The sequence below is a fragment of the Meles meles genome, chromosome 12 (genome assembly GCF_922984935.1).
Source record: "Meles meles chromosome 12, mMelMel3.1 paternal haplotype, whole genome shotgun sequence".
NCBI classification, from domain to species: Eukaryota; Metazoa; Chordata; class Mammalia; order Carnivora; family Mustelidae; genus Meles; species Meles meles.
Window position 1 is genome coordinate 12,494,053 of NC_060077.1, and position 26,240 is coordinate 12,520,292.

General features: G+C 41.0%; 1 protein-coding gene across 1 annotated transcript; it reads left to right on the top strand.

Moving 5' to 3' along the window:
• Positions 1-1,267: 1,267 nt before the first annotated feature.
• Positions 1,268-21,469, top strand: PPP1CC (protein phosphatase 1 catalytic subunit gamma). Its single transcript, XM_046025236.1, has 8 exons — positions 1,268-1,549; positions 12,158-12,289; positions 13,264-13,494; positions 17,261-17,365; positions 18,564-18,787; positions 18,994-19,128; positions 20,127-20,187; positions 21,078-21,469. Exons 1-8 carry the CDS (start codon positions 1,495-1,497, stop codon positions 21,146-21,148), a joined length of 1,014 nt encoding a protein of 337 aa, XP_045881192.1. The 5' UTR covers positions 1,268-1,494; the 3' UTR covers positions 21,149-21,469.
• The last annotated feature ends 4,771 nt before the right edge of the window (positions 21,470-26,240 follow it).

The window sequence follows — 26,240 nt, forward strand, 5'->3', positions numbered from 1 at the left end:
CCAACCCACCCCCTGCCAGCAGCAGGGGAAGAGCAGTCCACGTGCAAGGAGCGCGCCCAGGGGCGCCCAGGGAGGGAACCCCTGCGGAGACTGGTGCCTGGGTGGCGCAATCACCTCGATGGCATTTGGCGATGGGATAGGTATCCTGTGTGCCTTGAGAAACAAAATTAATTTCTAGGGGGTTGGGAAAGGGCTTTGCTAAAACGCTGCAGGAGCAAACAGACAAATGTAAAGGTCGGGAAAGAGAGCAGATGTTTTCCTGAATGTGGGCTGCATTTCCAAACCCAGCTAAAAGGCAAGGTGCAGCAACCCCCCTCCCCAGTCCCGGAGGTGGCATATTTTGGGGGCTTCTTGGAGAGGGGTACACTTGGGGAGACCGGGAAGCCGAGGGGAACGGGCCAAAGTCTCCTAGGATGCCTGCAGAAGCCAGGACTGCCTGCACTACCCGCACTGCCGGCCCCTGCAAACTCGCTCCTCTCTTCCGGCCTCGATCTCCGACGCGCGAAATCTGCAGATTTTCCCTTTATCTGCTTGCACACGCTTGTTCTGTTCACCTTCGTTCTGGCTGGACTCGGGGTAACTGTTCCGATGATTATATAATGTGCCGAGTTCAAGAAAGATAATCCCAAGATAGGAATGATGAAAAATTTTTGAGAGGATTAAAAAAAAATTTCCCCAAATGTAAAAGTTACAGAGGACACACACACACACACAAATACCCATAATCCCATCACTCAGAGTGGGTAACTGCTAACCTCTTGATTTATCTGGGAGACGACTTTTTAAATTAGTGACCAAATAAACCTTCCGCTTCCCCCAAATCCCAGCAAATCTGAATCCAAAATAAATCAACCTACTTCTCTTCAATACTCTGTCTCCATCTCTACCGCATATTTATATTAGAGGCTAAATTACAGAACCCCCGAATTCTGCCGGTGGGCTTTCACATGGCCAACCCTGCAAACATCCGGCCTAATGAACAGTATCTGGCGGAGGCTGCAGTCCCACGAGCGTACAGCAGCATCCTCCCCTCATCTCTAACTCCCGCGTGCAACTTTGCAGCTCCCGCTCCCGCCAGGGGGCCTATTTGCTCGACCGGTTTGGCGGAGGGATCCCGCGCGCGATCGCAGTTACGCTCAACCGTCTCCCTCGTTCCCGCGCTCTGGCCCCGCCCCCTCCCCTCGCTCTGGTCCCGCCCCCTCCCGCGCGCCTTTTGGCCCATAAAGAAGTCCCGGCCGGGCCGCTGCACTCCCCCGCGCGCATCCGTGCGCCGACCGAGACTGGCTAAGGAGTCGGCGGCCATTTTCTTCTTCTCGTGGTTCCAGTGGGGAGAGAAGAAGGAAGCAGGGAGCGGGGCGGTTGGGGGGCACCCGCCGCGGCTGCTGCCACCGCCGCCACCGCCGCCTCTGTGCTCGAGGCGTGGGAAAGGAGGTGTGAGTCCCGGGCGCGAGCCGGCGGCGGCGCCGCTGCGGGAGGGTCGGCGGTGGGAAGGCGATGGCGGATATAGATAAACTCAACATCGACAGCATCATCCAACGGCTGCTGGAAGGTGAAGGGGCAGGCGGACGGTCTGGGGCGGAGGCGGGCGGTCCCGAGAGCTCGCGGGGGAGGGGGGAGTTGGGAGGCCGGTTGGGCATGCGGCGCCGACGGGAGTGAGCCCCGCGAGTTGGCTCGTGGAGCAAGGTGCTGTAGCCGGAGGGAGGCCGGCCGGGGTCCCGCACTTGGCCCAACCCGCGGACCCTGCCGGCTCCTCTCATTCATTGCTCGGAGGTGCAGCCTTCTTCCCGGAGATTTGAAAACTCCGCTCCCCACCCCCACGTTTCCGGTCCGTACTCCCCTTGTGCCCCAGCGGGACTAGCCCTTGAAGGAGAGAGGGCTGGAGGCCCCAGTTCGCCCTACAGGACGGCGTGTTCCTTACTTTCTGGTACCCGTCCTCTCGGAAAGCAGTTTGATGGGGCTGTGGGTTCCACCGGCTTTGGGGACTTATTTCTTATCATGCTTATTTTTTGTATGGGGCTGGGGTCGGACGGCCCATTTCTTGTTACTTGGTGGCGAACGTTCCTATCCGCTGAGGGTGTGGGAACCCATCCCCTCCTGCCTTCCCAAATACTTAATTCTTAAGTTACCCTATCTTGAAGAGGACTCCGCGCTCTTTTCTGAACGTGCTGCTAACATGAAACCAGCGATGATAACAGTTGGGTTATCTTTCCAGTGTGCCAGGCTCTGTATTAAGCGCTTTGCGTTGCTCTCATGATTACATTCATAGCAATACTCAGCGTTTCTAAAGCGCTTACTGTGTGCAGACATTCTTAGAGCAGTTTACACACATTTCATAAATTATCCTAACAATCTTGAGAGATGGGTGCTATTATTTTTTCCCGGTTTTCAGAAGAAGCTAAGACAGAGGTTAAGTCACTTGACCAAGGTCACACATTAGTGACAGGTTTCAAAGCCAGCCGGGAGCTAGAACTTGCTACATGCCACCCATCTTATGTTTGAAGGAAGGAGGTTAAGCTTAGGTTAAAAGAAGGCTTTAATTTTGGCTGACCTAAGACTCCTGAAGTGCCTGACAGTTGATTCACATTGATGGCGGATACAGATGAAGTTTGGATTTTAAACAGGGTAGTTGAAGTGAGCCTCCCCCACCCGAATTTCCAAGCCTGTGTACTAAATCTCTTTTTCTGAGATTTTGGGAGAATTCGGATCTCTTGATTTGGGCACTGGATAATGAAGATTTGCCTGAGTTTTAACCCGTTTTTGCCTTTATACTGTGCTCCTAAAATGTTGTACTAAGTGCTTGAGAGATGGAGTCCAGAGCAAGAACACTTGGGGCAGCTCTGGTCCTAGAATTTGCAGATCTTTTAAATTAAGTCATTAAAATGAAATTTCTGAAAATATCTTAATCCATCTCGGATTTTTTTTTTTTTACTTTTATATTTTCTTGAAAGAAATATGTCTATAAAGTCCCCTGAAATGCTCTTGAGATGTCGGTGGCATTTGTGGGTGAAAACCTTGTCACTCATTCAGGACTTGGCATTTATTATAAGAACTATATTTTTCATATATTTTCATGATAGTTAATACACTCTTTTGATTTCTGTGAGGCCACAGACAGCCAGAAACCGATTAAAACAGTGTGCAGTAAAGAAAGGACCTTTTTATTAAATATTTTCGTTTTAAGCCTTTAACTTTTGCGTATCTATACAGGGTCATGTATGGGCAGATTAGCTGGGCTTTCTTTCACTGAGGAAACAAAAAATTGGAATCTGTGTTGATTAGAATCAGAACTTTAAAACCATTTAAGTCTTCTAAGACCTGTGTTGCTTATAACTATTCACGTAACAGATTTGTTCATTTAGTCTTATTTTTTCAATCATGCTAAGAAATTTACCTTGATAAACTTGGATCATTTAAAATGAGATTGTTTCTTAATAGTTCCTCTTTACATGTTATGTTGCACTGAAAACCAGATTTTTTTTATCATTTTTTCATTGAAATTAATAAAGCATTGTATTTTAGTGTCTCTGGAATGGGCTAATTGCACAATAGTGTATACTTCAGATTTGCTTTTTTCTTACCAGTGTTAATTTGGCAGAGGAACGGTTGAAGATGATCCATTGAGGATACAGATTAAACACAGGCGTGCCACTTACACGTCCATGTTAGGAAATGTTGATAATAAATTTTCTGATTTTTTTTTTGTACTGTCCCCAAAACCGTTTTTCCTAAGTTGTTTTTGTTTTGTTTTTTAAATTTATTTGACCAACGGTGAGAGAGGGAACACAAGCAGGGGGAGTGGGAGAGGGAGAAACAGGCTTCCCACCCAGCAGGGAGCCTGATGCCTGATGCAGGGCTCTATCCAGGACCCTGGGATCATGACCTAAGTAAGCTAAAGGTGGACTCTTAACTTACTGAGCCACCCAGGTGCCCTTTCCCTAAGAATTTTAATTAAGATGTAAGTATATCTGAATATGGTATATAAGCTTTGTGATCTTTTTTGTATGTTCAGAATTGTCTTTTTAAGACTGAAGCTTAGTTGAGAAATGGGTTGGTAATAGCACTAGAAAGGCAAGCAAAGTGAGGTCTCCTTTAAGAAAACCAGCATGTTGATTTGGACTACAGCTTTGCAGTTGTTTTCTAGTCTAAATTTTAAGTAGTTTTTCCTTAAGTGAGGCATCACTTAGGTGACCTACCTTGGAGGTTTTTTCAGGCTCTGCCTTGCTAATGATAAAACTTGAAAACTCCTTAGTTTAACATTCAATAATTTGAATAACTGTACAGTAAAACCTGGTAGATTTAGAGAGAAAATAAGCCAGCTGTTAATTTGGTCTGATAGTCCCCATGTTGGAGAAAAGTGAGAGGGCAGAGTTTTACTGTGTAAGTGACCTAGTTTGGGGAGCAGAGATGGCCAGTACTCTCCTTACGTAGCAGGTGGTATAATTTACTTCACATCCAGATTTGCAAAAAAAGCATCTGTGGTCTGAAGATGACGATTTTCAGGCTACAAGACCTTGTCAGGCTCTGCATAATTGTCCTATTTAAGTGATTTAAATACGACTTCTTCCTTGGCTCTCAGAACACATCTAGTACTTAAATCCTCTGATGTGTACAAGTTCATCTGAAAGTAGGGAGTGTTCAGATACTCTGAAACTAAAATTAAGGGGCCCATGTATTTAGCTTTTTGGTATAATATGAAACATGTTTATATTCTAATCTTAAAAAGGCAGTAGTGCCTGGTTTTGAGGATCATACAAAGGACAAAAAAAAAGTTCTTTAAATTCTGATCAAAGACAACAAAGTAATCTTCTAATGAGACCTCTGCAATTACTATTTTTTAATCGGTCAGATAATTTTAATAACTGGAGGCTTTTCTTGGAAATAATTATAGGGCGTTTTGTTGATAAAGACAGTAATATCAAAGCTTGTGTTACTAATTCCCTAACTTATAAAAAGTCTGTTTTGAGAGACCCACTGTCCTTCCCTCCCCTTGCAGCATGTCAGTAGTAGGCCTCATCCTCTCCCAGGAGGTGGGAGAGGAAGGATCTCCTGGAGACATGATCTGCAGCTTACACCAGTTCTAAACCACAGCGTGGAAAGGATTACTCTCCTTGTGCCCAGAGTGCCCCCGTGTTTGTCAGTAGCAGGAGGCATCAGTGAAATCTAACAGGATGGCGTGTGTCGAAGTGCTTGAGGGAATGTGAGCCACCAGAGCAGAGGCCAGCCTTTCCTTCTCCCGCCCCGGTGAAATGGAGGTGGTGCTGGGCCGCGCATTAGTAATCCGTTTTCAAAGGTAGAGGTTGGTGGGTAAGATTGTTTTATGTCTTTGATATTGCAGTCCTGTAATCTTTGACCTGTTCTGCAGATTATGTGCCTGTGCCGGTGCGTTTACTTGAGGTAGGTGAGGATTACTGATCCTGAAGCAAGGCAGTGGTTGATGACGGTTAGACCAGCTTGGCTGTTCCTCTTCATTTACAGTCATGGCAATTAGAAGACCTTAAAGATGGAAATGTGAAGGAGACAATATTCTGATGTGAATTGCTTTAAAACTGAAAGTCTTATTCAAGATGAATAAGGAAATTTTTCATATTTTTGGAGTTTATGGAATTCTGAGATGAATTATTAAGATTTAGGATCAGACCTATTTCCAAGCATGTAAGAACAGATGATTTACCTAACAGGTCTTGATTATGCACCTTAAACTTCCAATGTCTCCACTCCTCTAGTAGTGGAGCCTTATGAAAATGTAAATTGTCATAAAATACAGGGTCAGACCTCAAGTCTAATTAGTGGTATTTTATCAAAATGGGTTGTTAGACTGAAAAGATAAACATCTTTCAATAAACTGGTTTCACATTAGGTGTAGAGAACTCAAGATACTTTGAGAGCAGTAGTGTTTTTCAACTATATCCTGAGTATTTGTGTTAAGAAAATTGGTATCACCTCTAAATGTCCAAAGTATGTACTGTTGTAGCATTGTGTGTCCAAAAAAAAAAAAAAAATGTTCAAAGTGTAACAGTAGCAGTTAGGAAAGTCAAGAAGGAGGGCGTGTGTGGTGCAGAAACAATTCAGGTAGTCTAAAAGTAGAAAGTCTTTCTGCTGGTGACTGCGATGCAACCAAATGATTCTTGATAACATTTTTGTGGTTTCTATTTTGTGTAGTTGTTTGTGGGAAAGTTTTAATGTTGCACATATTTGCTGTTGTTTGTCTGGGTTTGAGGTCTTCCCTTCCTAAATTTATCATATAGTGTGAGGTTACTGATTCTGTCGCGGAAATGAATAGCATGTGCAGTAGTAAGATTTCCATCAGCTTTAATAAGATTATCTTAAAACAGCAAAATCTGCGGCAGCTTATTTTTTATGCTGGTTATGCGTATGCTGTTTCTTTTAATTAGACTAACTTTCAACAATTAAGGGACTTTTAATTAAAGAGCAAGAAGAATACTTTTTTTTTTTATTACTCATAGATAATCCCAAAGTAGTCTTAAATTCCCTTGCATGGTTTTCATTTCTGCTTTGCTTGTAGCCAGGCTGTCAGAAAAGTTAGTGTTGCTTGTGAGAAAAAGCTGTCATTGCAAATAATCACCGATTACATTCTTTTACTATTTCAAGTTTTTGTCCATTTGGTTTTGATACAATTTTATGGAAGTTTTTATCATACACTCATGTTAGTGATTTGCCAGATAAATAGATAAGTTTCTATAGAACATCCTTGCTGTTAACAGCCATAATGCATTTTTCTGAATCTTTCTAGCCAGATAAAGAAAGGTTTTTACTCAAAAGTCATAAGTTTAAGGTCTAAATTGGTATATTAATATATTGATCACTAACCTACACATGTTTGCAATGCCAGCTGATTTCCACGCAATGCCTAGCATCTGGGTTTGTAAGAAACACTCCCATCTGGAAAATGAAATTCTTATTTGTTGGAATATTTTGGATTCCTTTGGCGATTATTGAAATAATTTGCTATTTACTATTTGAACTACCACAGCTACTTAGGAAGGTAACAAGACAGCTCTTGAATTTCCTACCAAGGGTCTTGTTTTTGTGCATGTTTCTCCCATTGCACACAGAGCACAGTAAGGGCTTTAAACCTCAAGGTAAGTATTGGTTGATGTTTATTAAGTAGAGCTGCACTGTTTGTAATTAGAGGGGTTTTTATTTAAAATAGAGATGTTTTTATTCTTTAAAAAAAACCTTTGTCTTTTTAATGGTATTGAAGATAATATCCTTAAGGTGAACTTTTAGTTTAAAAATCTTTATTAAGGGATCGTTCTAGTCATAGCCTTTCTAATGAGCTGCAGTTACTAGTCTCGTTTTCTGTGTCCTCCACAAGAGAAAGAACAAGGTTCTTGTCCATCCTGTTTACCAGGGTATCCCCAGCATCCATCAGAGGGTCTGGCACATAGTAGATACTCTGCAACTATTCTCTTGAGTGTTTGAAGTGTGGTTAGTAAGTATTGATAGTCTTAACAGATTGCTTAAATTTGTTCTGATTTAATACTTCTCAGTTGTAAGGATGCTTAATGATTTTATATCCTGTCTCATAATTTTAGGAAGCAGTGACCACCATATATTAGGGTTTTGGTAGTTTGTCCTGTAAAAACTCCTCCGTTTGGAAGACGAACAAATCCTTAGTCGGGAGGAGAGTAGAAAGGTAGCAGCACCACCAGACCTAGAGTTCATAGGGGCCTGGTGTCGTTATAAGCTCTAAGTCACTGACCCTCTCCCATCCCAGACTGTAACAGAAGTGACAGAGCATAACTTCGCAGGATTGTTGTGAGGATCAAGGGGCAATGTAAAGCGCGCTAGTGTGGTGCCCGGCACGTGATAAGTGCTTGGTAAGTGATAGCTGCCGCTACTAGTGAGTGAGTATTTGATGGACTTTGAAAATAGTGAAGTACATTTATGCACTAGTGGCCAATACAGCTATTTTTAAGAAATATCTAGTGTTTATTTGAACTGCTAAAACCCATTTTGAAATCTTTATCTTTTAATTGTTAGACAAATCAATTTAAGAGTAATCCTAGGGCGCCTGGGTGGCTCAGTGGGTTAAGCCGCTGCCTTCGGCTCAGGTCATGATCTCAGGGTCCTGGAATCGAGTCCCGCATCGGGCTCTCTGCTCAGCGGAGAGCCTGCTTCCCTCTCTCTCTCTCTGCCTGCCTCTCTGTCTACTTGTGATCTCTCTCTCTCTCTCTCTCTCTCTCTCTGTCAAATAAATAAATAAATAAATCTTTTAAAAAAACCTCCAAAAGCCTTTTAAAAAACAACAAAAAAAGAGTAATCCTAAATTTTTGCAACTAGAAAAATGTTCTGTTAAAAGCTGATAGGAAAATGACACTTGCTTTTTTAATTTTAAAGCACAGACACAGGTTTTTTGCTAATCAAAAGCATATAGTCTGGAAAGCATGTTTAACTCTAATACCACATGTCATCAGTACTCAAGAGATTTATCCAGATTTCGTTCACACAGCAGTTTGAGTCCCTGCCACATCTGGCCATGGGCATGTACACTGGAGAGCCAGTCGTGTGGTCTTGGGGTTTACAGCCTACCGAAGTGTCCAGATGAATAGGTGGAAGCAAGATGGCATTTATGGTACAAAGTGTGATGTGTGTTGAGTGGTAGCCAAGTGTCATGAGAGCATTTCAGAAAGCATAAACAAGGCTTAAGAGAGGAGAGGAGGTGGATAGGAGAGGCTCCCCAGGGCAAGGTAATAATATGTAAGCAGTCTTGAAGGGTGAGTAGGTATTTGCCAGTTGGTAGATGATAGTTTTCGCAGAGTTGCTATTTTCATAATCTTACTGCTTAAGCTAATTGTAGGGAATTTAAGATGCTTTGGGACCATGTTGTTTTTAATAAGCACTGTTCTCCAGGTAGAAAATCTTGATTTGTTCTGGAAAAACTGCATTTAATTCTTATTGCACATTAAGAATAATTTTTAGGGGTGCTTGCGTGGCTCAGTGGGTTAAGCTGCTGCCTTCAGCTTGGGTCATGATCTCAGAGTCCTGGGATCAAGCCCCAAATCAGGCTCTCTGCTCAGCAGGGAGCCTGCTTCCCTCTCTCACTGCCTGCCTCTCTGCCTACTTGTGATCTCTCTCTCAAATAAAATCTTTTTTAAAAATTTTTTAAACTGTTAGCAGTATTGCTTTTTACTTATCTGTATGCTCAGAGGACAAACAGGAAAACAGAGTAAGGAAACTATCATAGAAACTGTATAAAGGTGGTAGTGGGAAAGAAACCCTCCAAAAGCAGTAAGATTTATATTAGCAACATTGACTTAATCTGGTGGCATTGATTTAATGGTAGCGTTTACATTAACGGTACAGCCTTCATTCCATACAGGTGTGGAATAATTATTACACACTCTTGAAAGATTTAAAGTGGACCATTCATTCACAAGTGTGTGGCTCTGCTGAAAAAGATTGAGGTTGAAAACCAGAACCTTCTAGGAGTCCCTTCCTAGCCAAAAATAAAAGTTTCCTGCTGGGCAGTCTGCCCAAGCTTCTGGCTGACTTGTGGTATAATTGCTAATGATTGGGGTTTTCTGGCCAGTGAAACAGGAATCCCACCGTCTTTCCATCAGGAGTGTTTCTTGAGTTCCCTACTGTGTGTGTCAGGAGAGAAAATTACTGTGGTTCTGGAAAAACCATTTTTCATTGCTCAATTGCTATAGTATTATAGATGTGTCTGTTTCATATCTTCCCTCAAATTATCATTACTGCACTTTCCTCTTCATTACTTCTCATTTCATAATATTTTGATCAGAAGAAAACTGGTATTGGTTTACTTCAGTTACATATTTTGGGGTCCAAAGTAGTAATTTGCTCAAAGCTATAGAACCAGTAAAGAAACTTAGGGCTGTAGTTCACTGCTCTCAGCATTTTCTCTTCATTGTGTGCTTCAAGACTTCGGCCCTTCCCTCTTGTCATTTTTCTTGCGTACTGTCTTTCACTGAAAAAACAAAACCCCTTCTACACAGTGTTGGGTTTCTGTTCAGAACTTGTTCTTCAGAGAACTCAGGGATTCAGTGGCTGTTCAGACTGAAGAAGAATGGCTTTGCCTAGGACAGTATTTGTCAGACAGTATTTCTCAGCCTTTTTGATGGAAAAAATTTCTCAACAGACATCAGGTTTTTTACCTGTAATTTTTGACATTCTAACATTAGAAACTTAAGAACAAAGCTAGATACAAACCAGTTAAACTTACTGTTTTTATTCACTTATTAGGCTGAATGACATTGTAAGTTGAGTACAAAGTCTCCAAAACTGATAAAACTTAAATTCGCAACAATAATTTAATCTGATGGATATTGTGGATTTGCTAAAACTAAATCACTTTATATTGGGTTTAATGGAGGAAGGATGTAACCAAACATTCTGTATTTAGTCTGGTCCTGTGATTTTGGTTCAGTTCTAATTCACAGCATGCTTTCATAAATCTTTTGTACGAAATAAGTATTAATACTGCAAATTGAGAAGAATCAGTCCCTGTATTTAACCATACCTTACCAGCAAGCAGGCCACTTCATAACTGTAAGGTTAAGGTAAAATTAGCAATTCAGTGCTGTTTAATCTGTACTTAATGACTGCCTAATCTGCTATAACTGGAATCAAAACAGAAAATTTCATTTCCTGCCTACCTGCTGATAAATGAACCGTTACAGGGCTGGAGTGCTTTACTTTGATAGCAAGTAGAACTCAAGGGTTCTCAGATGTGCGCAACACAATGCTGTGCCAATATTTCTTTCTCCCTTTTCTTGTTTTGTATCTGTTCAGATTACTAGGAAACCTTCCTTACAGCATCACTGACATCCTTTGCCCCATAAGGGGATAATCGTATTCACAGATGCAGTCCCAGAGATTGCGCAGCAGAGTATGTACAACGAGCCTAAAGTGTTTCAGTGAAATACAAACAACACTTAAATTTTTTCATAGAACTCTTGAGGAAATACCGATCATCCTTTGAAAAACACTGATGGGGGGAGGGTTCTGAAGTTTTCCAGTCTTACCTTTATTTATTTATTCGTTTGTTTAAAAATATTTATTTAGAGCTTGTGTATGCAAGGGAGTTAGGGGGGTGGTACAGAGGGAGAAGAAGAGAGAATCTCAAGCAGACTCCCTCGCTGAGCCCAGAGCCCAACACAGGGCTCGATCTCATGACTCCAAGAGCACAACCTGAGCTGAAATCAAGAGTTGGACACCTAACCATTGAGCCACCCATGTGCCTCTCCAATCTCACATTTTAAAGTTTTTTTTGTTTGTTTGTTTGTTTGTTTGTTTGGTTTTTTGGTTTTTTTTTGGACAGACAGAGATCACAAGTAGGCAGAGAGAGAGGAGGTAGCAGGCTCCCTGCTGAGCAGAGAGCCCGATGTGGGACTCAATCCCAGGACCATGACCCAAGCCAAAGGCAGAGGCTTTAACCCACTGAGCCACCCAAGCACCCCTAATCTCATATTTTAAAACAAGAATCCTTAGAACCAACTCAGTATTGTGACAGTCTCTGAAATCTGTACAAATACTAGTTCATTTATAAGGCTGGAGAAGAGAAGACAGGAGGCAAAAAGAGATGGCCTGGTGGGCAGGTTGTAGGTGAACAAGGCCAGTTTTGTGGCTTGGATACAGAACTGAGGCCATGGGCTGTGCCACAGCAAGTCTGATTTCAGTAAGTAGCAAATGAATACTTTTCTGACAGTGTTCATACATGATATGATGTGGCTCCTTGTTCAAGATACTCTAACAAGTCTTAACTTAGTATAGAAGATACAACTAAGGGACGCCTGGGTGGCTCAGTTGGTTAAGCTGCTGCGTTTGGCTCAGTCAGGCTCCTTGCTTGGCAGGGAGACTGCTTCTCTCTCTGCCTCTGCCTGCCTCTCTGCCTGCTTGTGTGTACTCTATCTCTGGCAAATAAATAAAATCTTTAAAAAAAAAAAAAAAGATACAACTAAAGTGATGAAAACCTGAGATTTTACAATTATAATTAGGAATTAAAACCATGTTCTTTAGAAGGGTTGTGAAAATAAAGTCGACCAGAAAGCCAGTTAAACTATATTTTTGCCTCCTCCTCATTAAACCTTGTGCCTTCTCAGGTATCTTTAATTTGTATGTTAAATTGTATTTTGACTTCATTTGACTAACTGGAGTTTTTCTTCCCCTACAGTGAGAGGGTCCAAGCCTGGTAAGAATGTCCAGCTACAGGAGAATGAAATTCGAGGACTGTGCTTAAAGTCCCGAGAGATCTTTCTCAGTCAGCCTATCCTACTAGAACTTGAAGCACCACTCAAAATATGTGGTAGGTTTTGGCACATGAACAGTTGCCTTTGATTTGCATTGATTGAGTGACTTGAGAATATATAGGTGCCCTTGTATTCGCCAGCAGAATCGTTTGCTACTTATGGATAAACCGTAACTACTTAAAATTAAATAATTTTAGTTTTAGAATTAATACCTCTAATGGACTTAGTTTATTTAGATGTGCTTCAGATTTTCAAAAATTATTTCACTAAAGGAATATAAGCATCGCAGCAGAAAGAAATGACACCAAACAGAGCTAAGAAAAGATCTGTATTATATGAATACATAGGAATTACAGTTAATCTTAAAGCGAGACTGGTTATGCTTAAAACAGACTTTCCTTAATGCCATTTTGTAGTCTGTTTCTACATGATAGATGCAAATAATCTGTATAAAAACTGAAGATAATCTGAGTAATGCTAAATATTCTAGCTAAATATTGACGAAGCTTATGTGTATGTTTTTAAAGTAAAATGTTCTTTGGCATTATCTAGCAGGAATTGAGAGCTGAATGAATTGGGGCATGTGGTGTGTGTGTGTGTGTGTGTGTGTGTACCTTTGTTCACACAGGTCTGGGGCTCACTAGCAACACAGTAGTTCTGCTGACACAGTAACCCATAGGCTGAGCTGCCAGAGATCTGATAGTGGTCAGCAGACCTGAAAGGAAAGCCATGTTACTTGTCAAGAAGGCCTGCCTGGGCATTAATAATCCTTTCCACAAAATTAATTCTTAGTTGGTTGAGTTTTGTGTGAGATTCTAGACATAAGTCTATGCTTAAAATTGTTATTAAGCTCAGTTGAACTAACATATGATACAAGACTGGAAATTAGTGTTAGCCATCAAATTTAACTCTGATTACTTGAGGTCAATCCCATTATGTAATGCATGTTTAAAGGATGTCTCTCCAAAACTTTGTTAGTGGATTGAACAATAAGTATAAGGGCACTGTGTAACTAAATATTTGCTTCTAGGTGATATCCATGGGCAATACTATGATTTGCTTCGACTTTTCGAGTATGGTGGTTTCCCACCAGAAAGCAACTACCTGTTTCTTGGGGACTATGTGGACAGGGGGAAGCAGTCATTGGAGACTATCTGCCTCTTACTGGCTTACAAAATCAAATATCCCGAGAATTTTTTTCTTCTCAGAGGAAACCATGAATGTGCCAGCATCAATAGAATTTATGGATTTTATGATGAATGTAAGTACTTTCTACATCTAAGAAGACTTACTTAAACTGAGATACTTGGTCATAAACTGCATATATTTCTGTTATGACTTGTGAGCATTTAGATGAAGTGTTATAATCTCTCGTTTTTCTATCTCATTAACTTGCTCTTATCTTAGTTTTTTCTTAAGGTAAAAAAAATAACACTGCCACTGCAGTATAATAATGTCCTAGGTTCTTTTGTGATGGGACTGTTAGATTAGATTAAGAAGTAGTGGTCGCAGTGCTGGCTTCTTTAAGATCATCGTTGAACTTAATTCTTAGTACACCTCTGAGGACCTTTCCAAATGGTTTTGTTTTTAACAACTTCATTGAGATATAATTTCTTTCCATAAAATCTAAGTATACAGTTCAGTGATTTTTAATAATTTTATGGAGTTGTGTAACTATCACCACAGCCCCAGGCAAGCACTAATCTGCTTTCCTTCTCTGTAGATTTGCCTTTTGTAGTTCACGTAAATGGTATCTTGAAATATACAAATAATTGCTTTTTGTGTGTGATCCCCCCCCCCCCCCCCCCCCCCCCGTGGCACATGTGCACCTAGGACAAACAGCAATTATCCTAAAATGTGCTGAAAGGAGAAAGCAAAATTAAAAACAAAAAAATTATTTGTGTAACATTTTATACATGCTATGACCCATTTTGGATTGTTTAGTTGAAGGTATACTTTGAGTTGTTAATTGACCAAAAACAAGATTCTTAAAGCCTTAAAAATTGCTAGGTTTGGTGGAATTTTTGTTGTTGTTGTGTTGTTCAGTAAGTATAAAATATTTAAGGGGGGTTGGGTCCTTACCACATCCTCCTTTTGTGCTTATTAATTTCTGCCAGGAGAGGCTTCAGACAGGGAGGAGAGAGGTCGTTAAGGAATTTGAATCACTACATTTGCCTGTGATGATAACAAGACCAGTAAAGAACTGTCACTGTGTCCCTCCCCTAAACTGTAGTCAACTGATAGTGTGGTGTTTCTCCATCTCAGTTCCACACAGATGTGTGCAGCTCGCTCATTTGTTAGAAGTGCACTGCTAGAAGGATTATATTTCTAGACTTAGCTCTCCTACTCTCACCCTCTCCCATAATTGTATATTTGCCTAGTCTGAGGCCCTGAGACCTAGCTGGTAAGATGAGATGGGGAGGGATCACCAAAGAAAAATCTTCGGGGTTCTGAACTGACTAGGGCAACTGAGTCTGTGGCCAGAAAGGTGGTGGTTGTTGTTTTATAAATAATCTCTACACACAACGTGGGGATTGAACTCACCACCCTGAGATCAAGAGTCAGATCTTCTACCAACTGAGCCAGCCAGACGCCCCAAGAAAGATTCGATTTTTGACAATGAAAGAAGTACTAGTAGAGCTTATTCCTAAGACAGTGAGATGAGAGGCAGCAAGTTTTGTCAGTTGGGTTTTGGATATTTGTTAAAACTGATACTTTTTAGAACAGGTTAAGGAAAGTTTCCTTTTGTATGCTGTTCAGCAAGTACTTTGATGTTTTCATTGATGAAGTTCAAATCCAGATATTCTCTTTGTTGTGACATATATCCAAATGTGAGGATATTAGCGACAATTGTTTTCAGTTTCTGTTTAATGCCGGAGACTTTAAAGATTATTTTAGATGGTAAGCTTTGGTTGATTCTTGTTTGGTCCTCAAGACTTACTGATTAACCTTGTGCTCAAGCTCCCCTCACCCCCCATCAGGCAGCTATAACTTGCCATCCAGTCTACTTGTGAGCAGAATAGTGTCCTTGACATAGGTGGCTTTTGATTGATGCTTTGCAGACTTTTAAAGAAACTGATGATAATTTTATTAAAATTTTCAAGTTACAGTGAAACGTTTTATTAAGATGCAGACTTTCATGGAACAGTTTAAAACCACTGCTTTAAGTGATAGGCTTAATTCACAAGTACAACAAGCACTCTTATGTGCTACCGTTTCTCTCTCCGACCCCCCACCCCAATTTTTTTTGTAAGGAGTGCAGTCCTGGAAAAGCTGGTATACGTTGTGAATGTGTGTTATCCTTTTCTGATACCAGAGCTGTCTGATCTGTAGTAATAGGAAACCACCTTAGGGGTTCTGGCCCAGAATCCCTGGATTTGGAAGCTCGAAGAGATCCTGGCCGTTATCCAGGCCAAACCTTTCTGGAGCCAGATGTTCCTACTGGTCTGGAGTGACCTTAGGGAGGAAATACAGAGAGGACAGAAAGGGCCCTAGGACTTAGTTAAGATTCTCAGAGGCAACAGGAAGAAGAATCCTAATTTCTGTTGAAGGAGCCAGCGGAGATAGCAAGGGAGTCTGCAAGACAAGCTGGAGTGTGTTGCATGAATAAAGAAACGGGGAGCAAAGCAGACTTCAAGAAGGAAGAGGCTTCGTCAGCACTGGCAAATGCAGCCTGTGGACAAAGGAAAAATCCAAGTGAGCCATTGGACGGTCATTCAGAGATAGACTTCAGTAGAAAATAGGAGACAGAAACAAATCCCTTTTATGAATGGAGGTTAGGACCAGCCCAGCCTTGTTCTTCTGTTATTTTACTTTTTAAGTAAAAGGTTCCCTTTCAGCCTTTTGTAGAAAGGAATTCTGTTTGGCTTCCAGAACCCTCCAGTGAAGGAAGATCAGGGATAGGGAATTAGTGACCTCCAAAGAAATACAAAACAGTGTGAACCATGGTGAGAGTTACACCCAGTCGTAGAACAACAAACTATTAGGAGGAAAGACGATAGTCCTGTGCAAAGAGAGAAGTCAAGTATTTGTTGAATTTGTATTACATTCCAAACCCTGCGCTGAATTCCATACCTGACTGACTTTACAGTGGAGTGGAAGGTGTGGTTCGGGGACCACACTTGGGCCACTCTAACTTTCCAAAAATGTTTGGCTTTAAACCTGTAGATGTCCCTAGAATAAGAAAGGAGAGGAGACGAAGGACAGACTTGGCTTTAGGAATGAAGATTGTGCTTTGATCTTTGGGTTTTCTGGTATGGAGGTACAGGAGACAAGGCAAGGCACCTCACAACTGGGCCATTCTCAACCCAATTCAGACAGATTGTGCTTCCAGAATTTATAAGTAGGTTTTTAACTCAGAACATAATTTGCTTGCAGGAACAGTGCCCTAAAGTCGTGCTTATGTCCAAATCACACTGTGACTCTAGAATGCATGGCATATAGGTGCTGGTGAGGGGAATATAACCACCCTGTAACATTGTTCTGAGCATTTCTGGAGTGTTAGGAAGTTATCCTGGAGCACCTACAGTAAGGAGTCTGTATTCCCCTGTACTCGTTTATGCCTGCTACTCCAGTCTGTAGGGCTGGGAGTTATCTGGTACCAGTAAGCTCTTGATGATAGTGGTAGATGGGATGGGTGTTAACTCTCAGAAGCTTCCTCAGAAAGAAGATGGTAATGGCGCATGTGTAAGCTGTTCATAATTGCCTCTGGGTTGAGATTGGAATTGGGACAAAACAGGCTAGATTCTAAACAGTTGGTGCTGCCAAATTATTATTGAGGGTTAATGATAATCCTTGATCATTACATCTGGGATTCTGATTTCAAACTTCTATGGGATTTTAAAGTATATCTAGTTCTGTTAAACCTATCCTCCAGGGAATTTTTTTTTCCCCAGGGAATTTTTAATAAATCCTAGTTCTTGTATCCTTAAAAAGTAATTTCCACCTTACTTTGGGAGAAATTGTCCTGAGACAGTGAACCTATAGAACACCAGTCTCTTATTCTAACCATCCTAAAATTTTCACAGGTAAAAGAAGATACAACATTAAACTATGGAAAACTTTCACAGACTGCTTTAACTGTTTACCGATAGCAGCCATCGTGGATGAGAAGATATTCTGCTGTCATGGAGGTATGTGGGCTAATTTTAGTCGCAAATGGATTTTGTTCCTTCTGAAGGGGGTACACTTTGACATTTGAGATGGCATTGGGATGACTTCTCTGTCAGGTGACTCTCCTTTATTGATGTGTTTACCATGGGTCCACTCTGGCGCATCCCGGATCATTTGGATAGATATCTAAAGTAAGGAATTGATTTGTTACAGGGAATTCTAGGCTCTGTAACAGTTTGACATGAAAGTAGAGCAGAAAGTGTTTTCTAAGTATACAGTGAAGAGTGATTAATATGCTGTATCATAAATCCTCCAGAATACTGAAAATGTGAGTAGACTTTCCTTGGTCTGTTTTTGATCCTCTCCTATTAGAAATTTTTCTGACTTGGATTTTAAAAGCAGTTTTATTTTTCTCCATGATTGTGCTTTATATAACATAATTAAAAGAGTAATTATGAAAAGGATTTCTTTTCACCCATGGCCAGAAGTTAGACAACTGTGGAAGAGCCAATACAAGGTATTTTAATAAAGCCATTATCCCTGCCCTCCTATACTTTAGATGGATTTGGTAGAGCTGGGCAAGTGATATTTTTTTTTTTTTTTTTTTTTTAAAGTAAACTCTGTCCCTAACATGGGGCTTGAACTCACAACCCCGAGGTCAGGAGTTACATGCTCCACCCCCTGAACCAGTGAGGTGCCCCTGGGTATGTGATTTTAAACTCAAAGGAAAGTCAACTACATCTCAGCTGGTCTGATAGATTTGATGGTCCTTGGACAGCACAGGTTTCTTGGAAAGCTGCATCACACCTGAGCATCTGCACCCTCTACACTCAGTCATTACAAATGGTCAGTAATAAAATCCAGAATGTACATTGTTCATTATTATCATCAGAGGAGTTGAGGAGTAGTTCTTTATGATTAATTTTATAGGGCTCTGTATGTTGAGGTAACTGATTCCATATACCATTTAGACATACTGTGCCTGGCATACTTCACCAGGTTGGTGCATATAATAAATTGAGTGCTTTTTCAGTTGAGTTTTTTGGTGGTGTTTTTTTTTTTTAACCGAAGCTAAATGAAAAAACATAGCCATAAAAAAAAAAATCATAGCCGTAGATTTAATTTAAGCCTTCCATGTTAGCGTCATTTAGTCTCTCTAAGCAAATGGAACTGTTAAAGTGAAGTTCTATTTTCTTCAAATTTTTCTTCACTTGATAGGTTTATCACCAGATCTTCAATCTATGGAGCAGATTCGGCGAATTATGCGACCAACCGATGTACCAGATCAAGGTCTTCTTTGTGATCTTTTGTGGTCTGACCCCGATAAAGATGTCTTAGGCTGGGGTGAAAATGACAGAGGAGTGTCCTTCACATTTGGTGCAGAAGTGGTTGCAAAATTTCTCCATAAGCATGATTTGGATCTTATATGTAGAGCCCACCAGGTATTGATTTTGAATTTTACATGTACACTTAAGAGCATGTGTGTGAGCACAGATTCTCCTTGTTGATTTTAGTGGGTAGGTATTGCTTATTCTACAAAATGTCTCTGCAGATGACCTGTAGGGTATCAGGCTCAATGGGAAACTGAAAAGTGGTTTTACTCACCTGAGTTTATACCTACTTACACTAAAAACATTTTCTCTCCAAGGTGGTTGAAGATGGATATGAATTTTTTGCAAAGAGGCAGTTGGTTACTCTGTTTTCTGCACCCAATTATTGTGGAGAGTTTGACAATGCAGGTGCCATGATGAGTGTGGACGAAACTCTAATGTGCTCTTTTCAGGTAGATGATGCTTTCAACATTGTTTTCCTGCTATTATGTCTGAGTTTTACTTATTTTTTTTTAAATGGCTGTTTTCTGCCTACTGTTCATTTATGTTGAGTAGACTAAATTTTTATTTTCCCATGTAAGTGTCCTAATTCAGCAATCAGTGAACGCCTTTTAAGGGGAAAAAAAATTGTCGGTTTTTCCTGCCGTGTTGAATTTAACTGTTTTTACATTATTTAGTTGGGGTAAAAAAACAATTAACGGGCTCCTCATGTTTGTAGTTCCTTTACTATAAATATAAAACTTCGGTCAGTGTACTGTTCAGCTAAAATTAAATCCCTGCTTGTATGTGAGAATAGAACAAACTGCCATGTGCCAGATGTGCTGTGTGATTACTCCCTTCTCCCACCACTTTTCTCTAATTTCCACAAGACTGATTGACCAGGACACCATTAGGCCTTCACTTGGCATAGGTATCATTTACACTTAAAGCCTGTCTGAGTCTTTTTCTCACTCTCTCACTACAATTAAACTTACACAGTTTTAGGCTAGCCCAGTCATAATCATAAATAAAGCCACTGAGGTCAGGTGGCAGTCATCAGTTAAATGTTGTTTCACCAACTATTGGGGAGAACTTGCAGCTCCCCAGGATTATGAGAGGGCCCCTTATGGGTTTGAGAAGCACTGGTGTAGAGAGCTCTCCACCCCCATGTCGGAGGGAATAGCCTGGAGATGCTACAGGATCTGGCTTCAGAAAATTGTCATTTTATCCAGAGGTAAAATACCTCGTCCCTGTATTTGATCTGTTCGTCATAGCATTTATTACCAAAATGTTTACACATTAACTATTAACATGTTCATGTTCATATGGTAGTGGGGCTTTCAGAGTTGTTGGGTCAGTTTTAAATGGTCAGAAACCTTTCTGAACTAAAGATTTCAGTGAGATTTAAGAAATCTTAAGATTTGGGGTCAAGAATATTTTCTAAAATGGATTTACCTTTGAATCTTTGCAGATTTTAAAGCCTGCAGAGAAAAAGAAGCCGAATGCCACGAGACCTGTAACACCTCCAAGGGGTATGATCACAAAGCAAGCAAAGAAATAGATGTCATTTTGACACTGCCTAGTTGGGACTTGTAACATAGAGTATATAACCTTCATTTTTAAAACTGTAATGTGTATTGGTCAGCTTGCTCAAATAGTGTGTTTGTGGGGCCCCTCCTTCCATTTTTTGAGTTAATGAATGGCATTTGCTGAGTTATAACAGCAAATGAAAGACTCCATTCCCAAGAAAAAAATGTGTTTTTTTTAACTCTGTATTCCTTTTGCAAACAACTTTAATGATGGTGTTAAAGCTGTACACCCCAGAACAGTTTATCCTGTCTAAGGGGTAAGTGTACAGTTGATCTTTTTAAAATTCAGTTCAGCCCATGAATAATGTAAGTGCTCGTTTTCTTTAGGATATAAAAAGAGCCCTAGGGTGCTCAATCTGTACATGTTATTGTCATAAAATGCATACTGTTGATACAGACCACTGTGAACATATTTTTTTTTATTTTGTTTCAAAGGGATTGCTTTTTTCTCATTGTCTTGTCATGTACAAACTAGTTTTTATAGCTATCAACATTAGGATTAACTCAACCTTGCCAGCATCACTGGTATGGTGTATATTTAATTAAAGCACACTTTCCCCTACCGTATACTCAAAATGACAATTAAAGCCATTATTTTAAATGTTTGTGACTCTTTCCTAAAGCCAAAGTTTCTGTTGAAATATGTATTGACACACCCCTAAGTACAAGGCGGCGTGGTGGTGTACGCCTGCCACTTTCTTGGGGATTCAAAAACAGGTTTTTGGTTTTGAATAGAGTTAGTAACATAGTGCTGTTTAAGCTATTAATGATTAAAGTTAATAACATTTTGTACAATTTCCATATAGTCTATTCATTAAGTAATCTTTTTACAGTTACATCAGGCCTGAACCCGTCCATTCAGAAAGCTTCAAATTATAGAAACAATACTGTTCTATACGAGTGACCGATTATGCTTTCTTTGGCCTACATTCTTTATTCTGCGGTGAAGTTGAGGCTTATAAGTCAAAACAAAGGAAATAACTAAATATCCACCAGTTTATACAGAACTCACAGTATCTATGACTTTTTTAAACTAAGATCTGTTAAAAAGAAATGTTTCAACAGATAACCGTGTACAATACCATGTGGTGAAAATGAATTCAGACTTATTAAACGACGAACTTGTTAAATCCTCTCAGTGTCTATTTATCAGCACAGTACACACAGGAGAACTGTTGATGGCATATGAATAGATTTTAATGAATAAATTGCTCTGGAAACCACACAGTTTCAATTTGGATTTGTTTTCCTTCAAATAGTCTGTTTTCCAAAAATAGATTGTAATATGGATGCTCATGTTTGTGGAGTTCTGACCCGACATAACTGAGTTTCTGAAGCGGGGTGATGAGACGGTGCTCTCTTCCGCCCCTCCTGCTGGGGAGGTGTGGGACTTGGTGCGCTGCTGGGTCACCTGCATCCATAGTTTTCTGTTGGTTTGGGCTCGGTTGAACAACAGCTTTCTTTCCCAGACTCAGCCACCAGTGTTCGCATGCATAGTTCTTTGCTTTCTTCTCGCTTCCTTGATTCATATGGAACACAGCGTTGTGTCATATTACGTGTGTCACAAGTGTGTCAAGTGGATATTCATTTCTTGAGGTACATTAAAAGTGAAGACATGTTGTTTGCAAAGCACTTTCTTCTATCAAAAACTGGCTTCTCTCAGGGAGTTGGGAGGAGAGCCTCCTAGTAAGAGACTGTTGGAGCCAGTGGTGGCGCGTGGAGGGAAAAGCACAGGGCTGCTAGGGTCCAGTCTCCTCTCCGCACTGATGGTCTCTGGTCCTGAGACATTGGCCACATCTTCCCCCTTAAGCATGCTCCTCTGTCAGGGAGGGAGATTGGATCTCCTGACCTCTTGTGCCTTATTCCACATTCTGTGACAAATCCAAACTTGTTTTATTTTACTATCTTGTCATGGTCTCCCATCTCCCTCTTTTTAACGATAGGAAGGAAGATGAGCAGTGATTGATTATGGCAAAGGCAAATTTATGTGTCGTTAATCTGTGCCCTGGACATTATCAGTTCTGTCACTTTGAGGATTTTGAAATTCTTTAGTTATAAAATTGGGCTACTCTACTCAGGTGATAGAGCATGTGTAGCAGCTTGCTTAAAATTCTTTCAGAAAAGGGGCTCCTGAGTGTCTCAGTTGGTTAAGCGTCTGCCTTCAGCTCAGGTCATGATCATGGAGTCCTGGGATCGAGCCCTACATCAGGCTCCCTGCTCATGCAGGGAGTCTGCTTCTCCCTCAGCCTGCTGTTCCCCGTCCTTATGTGCGTGCTTGCTTGCTCTCTTGCACGCTCTCTCTCTCTCTCTCTCTCTCACTCTGGTTCTATCTCAAATAAATAAAATCTTTTAAAAAGTAAAAATTCTCGGGGCGCCTGGGTGGCTCAGTGGATTAAGCCGCTGCCTTCGGCTCAGGTCATGATCTCAGGGTCCTGGGATCGAGCCCCACATCGGGCTCTCTGCTCCGCAGGGAGCCTGCTTCCTCCTCTCTCTCTCTGCCTGCCTCTCTGCCTACTTGTGATCTCTCTCTCTGTCAAATAAATAAAATCTTTAAAAATAAATAAAAATAAAAATTCTTTCAGGAAGAACGCATAGCACCAGGTAAGTGGGAAACAAAATCAGTCTTTGTTTCAGGACTTGAGATCTTAGGAGAGTTCATAATTCGAAAGTAGTATGTTGCAATAAAACGAGTTCTTCCCTTATAAATCCCAGTCTACATTAACCTTACTTTCTCATTTGTTATTTCTCTTCATGTGCGTCTGAAGTCACATCTGCCTTTTAAACCATTGGTTAAATTGTGTTCAGGTTCTGGCTTCTTTCCTACCTGTGTGATTTGAGTGAGTGACTTAAAGCTGAGCCACAGTGTCTCTTGTAAAACAGGGAATATACTTGGCCTCATTGTGAATCTTGAATGAAATGATGTGATATGCTCAGAGTAATGCTTTCACTCATAATAGTATTATTCACTATTTGTTGCTTCATAATTAATCTCCATTTCATGTGGTTGAAAACAGCTGGCCGGGGCCTAAATAGCGTCTGCCTATTACATAGAGCCCTCTAATGACCTGGTACTAAGCTGTGGACAGCCAAGCAACTGTGAGCACTGACTGCACACAAAACACCTGTGTATTCAGCAAATACAAAAGACACAACCAGGAAACATGAAGTTGTTGAAATTATTAGTATAATATGTAGAATTCTAGTTTTCTTATGTGATTTTTATAAAGTATCCTTGTTCTCAAGATGACTGCACCTGTACATGACCATTCAGAAGGGTGATAGCTGTTCTTACATAGCTAAATAGTCTGTATGATATAGTTGAAACCCATCACTTGAAATCACTGGTTTGTACCTACTTGACTAGGCCTGCCCATGTCTAGCTGCAGTGAACAGCACAGATGCTAACACGGCATACTTTTCAAGTCACACATCCATAAATGGAATATGGGACGTGGGGACTAGGAACAGACAGTTGAGTGTTGAGTCATGAAGAAGGCACAGAATTCAGACTGAGGGAAGAGAAGAGAAATCACCCGCGATTTCCACTGTGGGACTGCTGGGAAGTGAAGATAAAATAATAGCCAGCAAACAGGCAGAATGGGCAAGAGCGCTTTCAAAAAAGGTTAAAAGTTCTCTATGCCCATTTCCCCATCTCCTACAAAAAGACCCAAAGCTCCGTCAGCCTTGCAAACCAGCGAGCTGGAATTGGCAGGGATCGTGATTGGCTTCTTTCAGCTCTGTGAATCAGATGCACACATCAGCCTAGAGGGGAAGAATGGGCCACCCCACGCTTCGCTTTCCTTGTGTGTAAGAGAACCAGAATACTGAGGGATTGTGAAGATGGAAAACCCACAAAAAGGGCCTATATATGGCTTACACATAATGAGCATTCGGTGAGCAGCTGTAAGACCAACGAAAGATTGTTTCTAAGATTTCCATCAGTGCCCCCCGCCCCCTAAAAAAGGAACTTAATTGGGAAAACTTGTCCAGGCATAGGCAAAAATCAGTTTTCGTTCATCCATGCTGGATTATATATGTGAGCTTCAGAAGAAGAGTAAAAATGGAGACCTGCTATCATTGCTTTCAATCTCATCCGAAGACCAATGAAATGACTCGAGTTCCCGGCATCCCCAGATTAGTACATGATTAACAATTGGGTGGCCACAGAGAGGACTACTGTTTACCCGATGAGCACAATAGCTGCAGAAGCTTGAACAGACACAGCGTTTGGATTTATTGCCTAGATCAGTAATTTCAAATACAGGTAAGTATTTTAGTTGTGCAGGTTATGTCCTTTTTTGTCAGTCATTGAAAATGTATGTTAGAGGATGAAAGCACTTCAGTTAATTGTGAACACTTCTGTAGTCAAAAATTAAGAATGCAGTGAATAGGAAAATAGATGTTATCTAGATAAGTTGAGGAAGAACTTTAAGCTAACAAAAATTTCTAATAAATACGAGGCATGAAAACAATAGGAAATCGAGCATGGTGAAAATCTCAAGTGAAATCTCAAGTGAAATCAAGTGAAATCTCAAGTGAAAATCTCTTGCCATGCATGAGGCTTGAGATGGAGGGGTTGTGTACAATTAAATCATTGTCATCAACCAGATTTTTAAAAGTCTAAGTACTGGGGAAGACGGAAGTCCTTGTCTTAAAGTTACTAGGACACGACACTTGGTTTGGTGGTGGGGCCAGCCACAAGACACCTTGCTCTTCCACCAACCTCAGGTAAAAGTGAGCCGCCCACTCACTATGACAAAAACGTGCTGATATCACAGGAGGAATAAAGCAACTGATGGTACTAAGAAAGTTTCGTTCCTGCCTGAGGTCAGGCTTGGGAACATTCCGACAGTTCAAAATATGTTTTCTGTCTAGATTTCACATTCCTTCTTGTGTCCCAACCAAGCAGTTCTCTAACAGTGACATTTGGCTGCAACCAAATGCAGAATTTTAATAATCATTCAGCCAAGATGTATATTTGGGGCAGCTGTAGGAAAAATTCTAAGGATCCATTTTAAAATGTATTCCTTTTCTCTTCTAGCCACCCAATTAGCACAGTATCAAATACCATGTCTCCCAGAGAGGACCAGCCCACACACCAGTTGTTCAGGGCTGGTGTACAAAAGAACAGTAACCAGTCATTATGTTCTGGGACAGACTGGCTGCTTGACCTTTCCAGCAAAACCCTGGCAAGTTAGGTAGGTGTGGCAGGAGAGCGGGTGGGATAAAGATGTTTCTTCTCAGCTTGGCAGAAGTTCATTTGCTCTCTGCTGGGAGATGGGTTCCATCCACCAACTCTAGGAGCCTTCAGAGGAGTCCAATTCTTTACCTGTTAGTGACCAAAATGAAATTATATCTTTCTGAGTGTTGATGACCCACTCACAAACACCACTATCTCCCTTCTCCTGTTTAGCATTAGCCCTACTGATTAAGGGGTAGCTGGAGTTGACTCTGTCTCTTAGTTGGGAGGCCGTGGAGGTGAATGAGAAGATGCATGGGTCCATGGATGAGGGGCTGTCTGGATTTTGTTCACTAGCTTGGCTCAGATTGGTTTCAAGTCTGCCTCCTCTTTCTGTTCTAGGGCCATGGGGTATTTCTCAAGACTGGAATAAGGACAAAAGAGGAAGGAAGGCCAACTATCTTAAGATTTGCTGCAGTGCAGATTGTTGGGTGCACATGTTGGTCACCTGCTTTTACATTTATAGTTGCCAACTCCAGAGAGCTAGGATTCCTCTAAGACAATGCTGTTTATACTCTCTTGACAGGTGGAACCCTTCAAACAAATTCTATGAAAGACATCCATAAAGTGAATTAAAAATCAGAATGGCTCTAAAAGCAGAGGCTGACAGGCCCCACCAGCTTTAGTTCCCAAGGCTTGAAACCACTGCTTTAAGAGAACTACTCTGCTTACAGGCCTGGGTTTGTAGACTAGCTTCGGTAAGACGTCAGTACAGCCTTAAACTGTTGCAGCTTTCTCAGCTGTGTGATGCCTTGTC

What these genes read in the sequence shown, in the direction of transcription:
- PPP1CC (XM_046025236.1), top strand. Translation starts at nt 1,495, where the DNA reads ATGGCGGATATAGATAAACTCAACATCGACAGCATCATCCAACGGCTG. An exon ending in CATCCAACGGCTGCTGGAAG is followed by an intron (nt 1,550 to 12,157) that starts GTGAAGGGGCAG and finishes CTTCCCCTACAG; the next exon opens with TGAGAGGGTCCAAGCCTGGT. An exon ending in ACCTGTAACACCTCCAAGGG is followed by an intron (nt 20,188 to 21,077) that starts GTATGATCACAA and finishes ATCTTTTTACAG; the next exon opens with TTACATCAGGCCTGAACCCG.